General features: G+C 40.3%; 1 protein-coding gene across 1 annotated transcript; it reads right to left on the reverse strand.

Moving 5' to 3' along the window:
• Positions 1 to 339: 339 nt before the first annotated feature.
• Positions 340 to 10,960, reverse strand: pnpla3 (patatin-like phospholipase domain containing 3). The gene is made up of 9 exons (XM_063905473.1): positions 10,700 to 10,960; positions 9,739 to 9,971; positions 9,563 to 9,628; positions 6,629 to 6,838; positions 3,098 to 3,158; positions 2,704 to 2,874; positions 2,434 to 2,566; positions 1,599 to 1,706; positions 340 to 1,467 (listed from the first exon to the last, which is right to left on the reverse strand). Exons 1-9 carry the CDS (start codon positions 10,884 to 10,886, stop codon positions 1,233 to 1,235), a joined length of 1,404 nt encoding a protein of 467 aa, XP_063761543.1. The 5' UTR covers positions 10,887 to 10,960; the 3' UTR covers positions 340 to 1,232.
• Positions 10,961 to 11,070: the final 110 nt, after the last annotated feature.

The following is an 11,070-nucleotide window of genomic DNA, read 5'->3' on the forward strand; positions in this document are numbered from 1 at the left end:
AGTCAACTTCTTTAATACTGTATATCCAGAGGTGGGAGAAGTACTCATATCTTACTAAGTAAAAGTAGAAGTACCAGAGTGTAGGAATACTATGTTACAAGTAAAAGTCCTGCAATCAAAATTTCACTCAAGTACAAGTACAGTATTGGCAACAAAATACACCAGGGGTATGATTATTGATGGACAGTGGTTGGAAGTAACTAAGTGCATTTACTGCACTTTTGCATTAGCTTTCAAATAAATGTAATGAAGGTACAAGTACAATATTGGCTTCCAAAATGTAGTAGCTGTTGTCACCATTTTGTGCAAGGGACTCAAAAAAATCAACAAACCAATCAATCAATTTAAAATATTTAATCTAAAGAGTATCACAGTGAAACAAAACCTCTTTACCTTCAAGGAAGAGTGATCTAAAACACCCTGATTACACCAGTATTACACTAACACTCTTGATTAGCACAGTCAGCATCACTATATACTTTTGGCAAATTAAGTAACAACAAGAAACTCTACAGAGGCTTTGTGTCAATAATTTAACCTGCGTGAGATTCAATGATGTGAGGGATCAGTGGGTAAAGTGACTTGTTTTAGTTGTCTAGCCTTTGTCATAGTCTCAGCTAGGACACTTCAGTTCATTACTTCTTTTTAATAGCTTTGGTTATAATAACCGTCTCACTACAGTATAGGAAGGCCCAAGCTTTATCTGCAGCCATAGCCACAGATGGAACACTGTCAAAAACATGTTGGATTTGATATAAAATTAGATATTTTTGTCTTGATTAAACATTTTTCAAGAAGATGGCCGGCAGACTTCCAACATGGCTGCCATAAGGTGCATCATTTAACTTTAAAATCATTATTTAAACAAATAAATTACTCTAAATTCAATCAGCTGTGTGGGAATGAGGATTGCACGCTACTTTTGAATAGTTTTACAGGTAGGTAGGGTTGTAGTTGTAAAATTAGACACATTTCTGTGATGCATATTAAAACAGGTCATCAAACACATCTGCGATCCTGGGTGAGGTGACGCTGTCTTCCAGAGAGCACTCATTAAAATACAATACAGTTTGTGTTTCCTGGACCGACGAGAGATGAAAGTGTGTGTGCTTGAAACACCATTGCTTATTGCTCAAATTATTGTACCACCCATCAATCCACCAGCTCCACAGGAAGTGGACATGTGTCCGCATCGTGGTCAAAGTGCATTTCCTGAATCAGTTTACATGGCTCTAAAGTTCGTCCTGTGAGCCGACAAAAAAGCAGACTTGTTGTGGTGAGGAGGGGGGGATGTGAGGATGATGAGTGGGTGAGGAGGAGGAGGAAGAGGAGGTAGATTTGGGGATCTCCCAGTAGTTGCCATGGAGATCCAGTGAGGAAAGTGCTGGCAGGTTGTCTCTCTGAATGGGTTTGTCACACTCTGTAGGTAGAGGCGGCGCGCTCAAGCACTTCCTCAGCCCAGGCTCACTGTGAAGTCAATTCAACAGAAAAAAACCAGGTTGTAAGGAAAGTTAAAAAAGGAGTTGGGTATGAAGGAGACAACCACTACAAAAACGTAAATAATTAACCAAATACAGCCATAAAAAATAATTTGTCACCTGATAGGGTTGGCTGGTGCTCCTTTCCAGGCCTGCTGGTACATGCTCCCTGCCACCCCGACCAGCCAGCGCATATCAGCTGGCACCTCTGGGATCCACTCAACTAACCTGGGGCACATAAATAATATTAATATTAAATAAGGCTAAAACAGGCTTTTAAAATGATCTTCAACACTGAACATGGTGATGGACTTTGCTTTTATAGGAGTGGAAATACGTATCGAACATAAGATATTTTAGCATGGGATCGTGGGAGGGATTTTTCAACACAATTGCAGTCAGGTTCCACCCAAATTAAAAGATCTCCCTTTCAAAACAAACAGACTACCAAATTAAGTAGTTTAACTAACCTTAAAGAAAACACAGTGTTTCTTCATCGCAGTTTTGGCACAATATCATGCAAGCTACATTTTAAATGTTGCTTAAGATCCTGAAATTTAGAAGGTTTGCACAAGAGCTGAATTATCCAATAGGTCTCTTCCTCTCCGAAAAAGGGACCAGATAAGCAAAACTAGTCTTATGTTAAAAGTTTGTCTGACGCTGTTTAGCTTCCGCTTACATTTGCCGAGCTTGTTTCTCTAATAACTTCGAAAATTCATCATGTAGTTAAAATATATAATTAAAAATGACCATGATCTAAAAATGTGGCTTAAACTGGATAAAAGATTTCTGACAGCGAATGAAAGGCAACGAAACGCATACCAAGACTAAAAGAAAACACATTTTGGAAACCTTTGGAATAACGAGAGCAGACATCTCAACAATATTTTACCTTTAAATGCAAAACGCTTTTGCCTAAAAGTGAAGTATTGTAAATGTTAAGATGTATACTTGCCTCTGGGCCACTGAGTAGGCCGACTGTACAGGAAGTGTGTATGGCATGAGCATGTAGGAGGCCACTCGCACTGGCAGCATCTCGGACACCTTGGCGTACAAGCCAGGTTTGTCTTGGCAGGCCTCGCAGAACACTGACACACACACACACACAGAACAGGATCAGTCACACACAGCATGTTTACACACCACTTCACAGAGGCATTTCAAAACCCTAGGTCAAATGCATCTCCATTACGAAAAGCTAACAGAGTATGGGATGATTTCAAACCTTTCTTGATGGGCGTGGGCAGATTGATCTGCTCATCCAGCCACCAGTGCTGTTTGCGCAGTAGGCGGAGCCTCCGGAGCACCCACTCTTTGGTGGTTTCCGTATGCTGGCAGCAGCAGGCGGGCTCTGGCATTGAGGGGCCAGCTGTCGGGTGCTCCAGCATTGTCAGGTCTGGCAGGACAAAGCACACTATCAGTGAGTGATGTCATGGAAATTATGATATCAGTGCTTTCTTACAGGGTCAAACTTTTTCCTTTGTGGCCTCGAATAAATGTTATACTGAATTATGTTATCCCTGAGACAGTGACTAAAGGTTAGGCTAGAGGCTGATGGGGATGAATCATAACTAGGAAAGCATGTTTAAGAGTCAATCTGAGGGGAGTAAGAAACTCACTGTTGTCTTCTAGGAAGCGAAGAGCATCCTTATAGCCGCTCTGACACATCTCAGCCAGTATCTGTGGAGAGGAAAACAGTCCATGTGATATACAGGAAAACTATTTGTCTATTCTGACTTTATTTTACAATTTTCAAATGGTTTTGAAATGCTGTATGGTGACCGTGATGAAGCCAAAATGTGTTTTTTTCACAATAAATACACTATTAAGTTCTTAAGTTTGAGTTTTCCTCTTCTAAAAAATAAAAAAGGATACTTATTTACTAAAGAAAACTAAAGTGTGGTGCATTTCAGTTTTGTGCTGTGGATAGCTATTCAAATACTATAGTAAAATACAGTATACTCAATCAGTTAGAATTAAAAGCTATATTGTTTTCCTTTAAGCATATGTTTTTTATTTCAAACTGTCAATAACAAATAATACAAATTACAAAATGTATTGAATTTAACTTCCATTAATTCAGTGGATTATATTTCAGTTACAATTACGTGTGTAATGATGAATACACAACCTGACATTTAGTTGTGTATGTTTGTGTGTATGTGTGTGTGAAGTGACGTTTCTGCCTCAAGGCTGTATTGGTACACTTGTTTTCATGTAGTATGTTACAGGGGGAATTCCTCTCTCTAGGAATACACAGCTCCCCCCCCCCTCACACAGATTTATGCACCCTATTACATAACCATGGATTATGGCATTATATGCACGAGAGGGGAGGGGCTGAAGAGCTGTAAAACAACAATAAAGCTCGAACCCTAAAGCTCTTATCTTAAAATGACTTTTGAATAACAACCAGAAAATAAAAGGAGGAAACATGGGATTAAAGAGAGGGACAAAAAAGTGAAAACATAGTTTAAATACCGATTTCCTGTCAGTGAATAAAGGAAATAAAACAAGGGAGGTAAATTAAAACAAGCCATGGAAGAAGGGCACAAACGTGGATATCTCAAGGGATCTGCATCTGAATCAGAGCAATAATAATCCATTGCACTTTGTCCATTCTCCCTCTCTTGTCTTGAAGGACTTTATCGACTCGTGACAGTGAGGCATACGTCTTAAACAGTGAGCAAGACAAGACAGATATAGTTTAAATTACTTTCATTAATCCTGTCGTACTGAGAGGTTCTCTATCTTAAATCCACAAGCTAGTTTGGCAGATGAATGTTGATTAATGTGACTTTAACAAGCTGCGGTAGTGGTGAATGTAGGGTAATAGTGGTGAATGTAGGGTAATAGTGGTGAATGTACGGTAATAGTGGTGAATGTAGGGTAATAGTGGCGAATGTAGGGTAATAGTGGTGAATGTAGGGTAATAGTGGTGAATGTACGGTAATAGTGGTGAATGCAGGGTAATAGTGATGAATGTACGGTAATAGTGGTGAATGCAGGGTAATAGTGATGAATGTAGGGTAATAGTGGTGAATGTAGGGTAATAGTGGCGAATGTAGGGTAATAGTGGTGAATGTAGGGTAATAGTGGTGAATGTACGGTAATAGTGGTGAATGCAGGGTAATAGTGGTGAATGTACGGTAATAGTGGTGAATGCAGGGTAATAGTGATGAATGCAGGGTAATAGTGATGAATGCAGGGTAATAGTGATGAATGTAGGGTAATAGTGGCGAATGTAGGGTAATAGTGGTGAATGCAGGGTAATAGTGATGAATGTAGGGTAATAGTGGTGAATGCAGGGTAATAGTGATGAATGTAGGGTAATAGTGGTGAATGTACGGTAATAGTGGTGAATGCAGGGTAATAGTGATGAATGTAGGGTAATAGTGATGAATGCAGGGTAATAGTGGTGAATGTACGGTAATAGTGGTGAATGCAGGGTAATAGTGGTGAATGTACGGTAATAGTGGTGAATGCAGGGTAATAGTGGTGAATGCAGGGTAATAGTGGTGAATGTACGGTAATAGTGGTGAATGTACGGTAATAGTGGTGAATGTAGGGTAATAGTGATGAATGTACGGTAATAGTGGTGAATGCAGGGTAATAGTGGTGAATGTACGGTAATAGTGGTGAATGCAGGGTAATAGTGGTGAATGTACGGTAATAGTGGTGAATGCAGGGTAATAGTGGTGAATGTACGGTAATAGTGGTGAATGTACGGTAATAGTGGTGAATGTAGGGTAATAGTGATGAATGTACGGTAATAGTGGTGAATGCAGGGTAATAGTGGTGAATGCAGGGTAATAGTGATGAATGTAGGGTAATAGTGGTGAATGTACGGTAATAGTGGTGAATGTAGGGTAATAGTGGTGAATGCAGGGTAATAGTGATGAATGCAGGGTAATAGTGGTGAATGTAGGGTAATAGTGGTGAATGCAGGGTAATAGTGATGAATGTAGGGTAATAGTGGTGAATGTACGGTAATAGTGGTGAATGTACGGTAATAGTGGTGAATGTAGGGTAATAGTGGTGAATGTACGGTAATAGTGGTGAATGCAGGGTAATAGTGGTGAATGCAGGGTAATAGTGATGAATGTAGGGTAATAGTGGTGAATGTAGGGTATAGGGTAATAGTGGTGAATGTCCAAACACGTGTGACGGTGCCAAATCAAGAGACGAGTCATAAAAGAAGCAATCTCACGCAGTTATATAAAACATTATCTGAATAATGTCATTGCTGATGCTAGTGCTACTGGTCATTGCAAAGCTAGAGAATGTTTAAAGGTTCCATAGAGAGCATCTATCTGGTATTTTAAGTTGTTCTCTGATGTCTACAAAGAAGGTATATAACTTTGGTTGATCCAAAAAATGTCCAGATGCAGTTTTACAGGCCCATTCACAACCCTATGATTTGGTCCTAGAATGAAACAAGCTGAATGGCCTTATTTGGGACTCATTAAAATAATTATGACGAGCTCTGCTGATTGGCTGATTTACAAGGAGCAATCCATGGCTGCCTCAGAGCCCACAGAAGTAAGTGGAGTTCGCCAAACTGTGAGAGATGAGCCATGGAGGCTATTGGCATCCAACCTTACATGTTTGAGCCTTTATCGGAGGAGGAAACCGATGGATTGGAAGAAGTTGGTCGGAGATTGGGGAGCAACGTTACGGAGTGGTAAGTGTTAGCGTTTCCAGCAGCTGGTGTATGCAAATGTTGGGGCTGGACTACCGCGTGTGTTACGTCACACACAGGGATTGTTGTAATTCGCCCGTTTTACCGCTGGGATTTGCATATTCATGATTTGCACGTGAAGGAGGAACAATGGTGTTTGAGGTTCACGGTATGTCAGTTCAATGTACTGAACTCTCCTCATTCAACTATGCCGAGGTAAATACAGTTTTCCATTCTGTGGCACCTTTACATAGCCTTGACTTATTAAAGGTGCACTCATTGACTTTTCTGCCACTAGGGGGCAGCAGAACAAGCATTCTGAAATCGTACTGACTTAACATTTATTTCGCAAACCAACCATTTCATTTTGTCCTATTAGCAACTTTTTCCCCCCAGATTTTTTCTTGTCTTTCTACACAATCTGAGACGAAAAAAGACGTCCCTCCTCCGATTCCGAAGTATTACCTACCTTGGGTTCGGGTGGGAAAAGGGCCCTGCTGAGGCGGTACATGTTGCCTAGGTTCATCTGGATGCTGGTGTTGGTGAAGCGCAGCTCGTGGAAGCTGGTGGAGTTGTCGCGGGGACAGATGTCACACTCGCCGGAGAACGGAGAGATTGTGATGGTGTTCTTCAGCTCCGACTGCGGCAGGTTGTCACTGATTCCCCCATCCACGTAACGCTTAAGACAAAGAAAAGGGCAAAGGCACAGAAGAGTGGGTATGCTTTTTATTGAATAGTTGAGATCGTTTAGGGTTGATTAACGGTAATATTGTCATTTTTTTCAAACACAGTGATATTTCTCCTTTTCTCCTAATGCCCTGGAATTGCCCTGATTATCTTAAAGAAACTTCAGGCTTTCGAAACCAAAAACCCAACCAACCTGTAGCAAAACAAGAACCCAAGTCTTAATCAGACATACCTCCTTAACAATCACCTCTTTGTTTGTATCAGTGATTTCACTTTTAGAGACTTTAACAATCTATTTGTTTAATGAAAGGCTCTGGTTGCACTTTAACAACCAAAACATGAGAAAATTAAAAGGAGGATTTTGTCTTTTAAAGCGATTCAAATGTCATAGAGACAGGATTAACCCTAGTCCAGGGGCCGGTTGTAAAATCCCATTGAGCTTCGCAGAAATGCAGAGCGGCTGAAAAAATAGTCTGCCAGCTTGTCAGAATGAGGTCAGTGAGGAAGTGGAGCACAACATAATTCAATGTGCATACAGGGTTTAGGAATGTGTATTGACACTATGACTTTATTAGAAGCTCTGACTGTAATCTTGGATTTATCCTCAAATTTCAGCAAACGTATCCAACAGTGAGCAACATGACTTCAAAAACAGAGGGTATCATTTAGCTCACAGACTCCTAATCTTGCTCAATACATATCCATTGCAAGTTGTTTTAAAGTAAATATAACTGGAAAATATCCATATCTGTTTCATTATTGAGCATCAGTTGGGCTTTTGTTTGTTTTGGATGTGAAGAACAATCGCTTTAGGGGCAGATTCTTAGTTTCCTGGGATAATTGTATGGCAAAACTGATTTATTTATTCAACAAAACACCTTAACTGTCTTTATTCTTGTTTTTGTCTTTTATTGCAAATAGCTGTGTGTGTATTTTAAGCAGTGCTGGTACAGACATTTGTAATTTCATTGTATTTTATATATAATGAAAATAAAGGCTTCTTTTTTATTCTATTCTATTCTAATTCCAAGTGAATAAAATTGCAAATGCCAACAGGTTTAAGCTTTGAAAAAGAAACAGGAATTTTTAAAGTAATTGTTGAATAATTGTCTTTAAAACAAGTGCTTAAATATACAGTATCTACTTAACCTAGTAACATTTTAAACCAATCAAATGGTATTTTCTGCTTAGTAGAAAATACGTAGTCCTTTCAAATAACTTTTCTAAGAATTTATTATTTAGAAGAAAGTTATGTTGTGAAAATATAGGGTTAAGTGAGTGTACATTTTAATAATCGCTCTTAAGTTTGCTCAAATAACACAAGCTATGAAGAGTTGGTGAGTCACACTTGACTGGGCTCTATGTCAAGCTCAGAAAGAACACGATGTACAGAATCCATAGATACAGTCTGCTGACAGAATACACAGCTGTGTGTATGTCAGCAATTTCTCTGAATCCGGACTCTCTTCCCCGTGGCGTTTCGACGGTGAACTTTGGCACCGAGACTGAGACAACACACTCTATTTAGGGTGAAGGATGTACACAAAGACAAAGTGTGTGTGGGGAAGGGTACAGTTGGTGGCAATCTCCAAGCTCACTACTAGATGGCACTAAATCCTACACACTGCTCCTTTAAATGACTTGTATTCATTCAATGAAGCTGGAACGGTATAGTTATTATTTTCACGTCTTGTTTTGAACCGTACTTTACTTCATGTCATCAGGTTGTTTATTGTTGTTAATTTCACATTTGCACTTCAACTTTCTTTCAGTGCAAACACAGTCGTCAGCAGTTTCACTTCAACCCAAATTAAGTTTTTTCTGCCTAGATTTTTCTGACGTTATTACCCAAAACTATGATGGCTTCAACTGACACTCCTGATTCTTCCTGCGCTTACATTTCCATTGACACCAACATTTGAAGCCACATTAATCATCGTTGCATGTTTGAGCTCAAATCGAAAAAGACTTTTTTGCATTTGCATTTTTATCTCCTGGATGATTTTCTTTATCCTTCTTCATCATGACCTTTATCGTCATCTGAATCCAATCTGATTTCACTTGGCTATGATTCTGTATGACTTGGCAACAGGAGAGGAAGCGGATCTGAATAATAGTGCTGTCTGTTCACAGTGGCTCTCTCACACACACACACACACACACACACACACACCACACACCACACACCACACACACACACACACACACACACACACACACACACACACACACACACACACACACACAGTAGCAGCAGCTCTATTGATTGGAATAGATCACTGTCAAAGTCCAAAAGCAGCTGATAAGTCAAAGTGAGGGCAACACTGGTTTTAGGAATGAGGGGCTAAAATGATTATCACACATCTCTTTCGTAACATGACGGACTCACCCTGATTATGTGAAAGCAAAATGATATCATAGGAGCCTTGCAGTTCGACCTATAATTAGCGCAGTATTGTCCCAGTCCTATTTTGAAAGTTTACTGGAATACTGTTACATACATATAATGGTTTTTGATAACAGATGCACTCAAAGGCATTCCAAATGATCTTTTAAATAAATACATAAAGAAAGGGAACACCTTTGTATGATTTTGACTTTATCTGAAGTCCCATGGCATTGAGAATAGGAATATGATTTTGTTCAAATAATTGTGCATCCGAAAAGGGAACCAAACTAAACTTCAATGAGTAGCAATTCATACAGAGACACATACCACTCCTCTGAAGGAAGGAGGAATCAGCCCGCAGTAGATGGGAATGAAACAGCTACACACCAGCGCCTGTGGACAGAGTGCAGAGTTAAACCAGAGAAAATCCACTTCCTGTGGCTTGGATTATTGTCACGGAGGCCCTAGAGGCTTCTTCAGATTTAGTCACAAACTACTCGCACCTGGATGAGTTCTTCTTTGGAGCTGAACTCCGACACCAGGACGTTTTTCCCATCTGATACTCTGGTGAGCGAAACAAACAGCCGCCCCGAGGCCAGGACATGAGCATCAGATGGCAGGTCACGATCCAGGCCAGACTTTATCACCTTGACCAGATTGAAGGTGGGGTGAAGGGGGCCGAGGTTCCTCTTCCTGGCCTCTTTGGCCACCTCGATCACATCTTCACAACATTTTACTAAAAATGACACAGCAAAAAGGGGTTTAGGTTTTAGGAGATGGGACCTTGGTAGGAATTTTCCCTGTGATCGATAGACTTCGAGTCAGGGACGAACAGTGACCTTAGCGAATCCTTTTCCAAGCCTATGCTGAGGTCAACACAGCTTCTAGTTGGCCAATACATGAGTCTGCTGATATCCTATGATGTTTACTTATGGGAGAGAAGGAGTGCCTTTGACAGAAGAAGGCCTCCTTATGTTTCATAGATACAAAATCTGAAGTATATTTATGATATATTTTGGCATTCCTAGGCCGTTTTGCAAAAAAATAATACTTTTGGAGGCAGTTTTGTCACGAAATATAAACTAAAATTCACTTCAATCTACAAAAATTCTACCCGTTTTCTAACACCAATAACTTTAAAGAAATGTTAGGCACAAGTTTGAAAAATATTGCATTTTCAGACAAATGACATGGTAAAGTGACAGTGATGTTATTAATTATTAGCAGCACAGTCATACACCAGGCTGTGATATGATAAGTAATGGTACTCATTGTTTGTCTTTACCAATATATGAAAAACAATGCAACAATCACCATTTGTCCATATCATAATGGACATTGTGTTCTAGTATGATATATGATACGCTTGTATAAGTGTAGTAAAGGCAGACTATGCCATAATAAACAGTATTTATTATATAACAGCAGGACTTCCTGAGTCCACACCACTGCGGTTTAGCTTACTTATGGATGCCTGGCTGGCGAGCACCGAGGCGGTCAGAGCACCGGCTGAGGCTCCGTATAACTTGGTGGCCCCTTTCAGAAGATAGGGCGCTTTTTCCAGCAGGCAGCTAGCAACTCCAATGTGGTAAATCCCCAGAAACCCGCATCCGGCGAAAGACAAGTTCCAGCCGCTATTTAGGTCGACCATGGCGGGGGCATGCCCGGGATCGGGAGCACTGACAGCGGGCAGAAAGTCGACCTGACCGGCGGAGTGAGGCAGAGTAGAGAACTGAAATCTACAGGTCAACAACTGGCTCTTAAAGGGGAAGTACAGGGAGGACGCTCTTCTAATGATGCCTTCACGTGCTGTCAGAAATATTAGACCGCTCACA

Source organism: Eleginops maclovinus, chromosome 17 (genome assembly GCF_036324505.1).
Source record: "Eleginops maclovinus isolate JMC-PN-2008 ecotype Puerto Natales chromosome 17, JC_Emac_rtc_rv5, whole genome shotgun sequence".
NCBI lineage: Eukaryota > Metazoa > Chordata > Actinopteri > Perciformes > Eleginopidae > Eleginops > Eleginops maclovinus.

Excerpts from the sequence above, each read along its gene's own strand:
- pnpla3 (XM_063905473.1), bottom strand. The coding sequence starts at position 10,886 with ATGGTCGACCTAAATAGCGGCTGGAACTTGTCTTTCGCCGGATGCGGG. Across the intron at positions 9,972-10,699 it reads CGCCAGCCAGGCATCCATAA|TAAAATGTTGTGAAGATGTG; the intron begins GTAAGCTAAACC and ends TGTCATTTTTAG. Across the intron at positions 2,567-2,703 it reads GCCCACGCCCATCAAGAAAG|TGTTCTGCGAGGCCTGCCAA; the intron begins GTTTGAAATCAT and ends TGTGTGTGTCAG.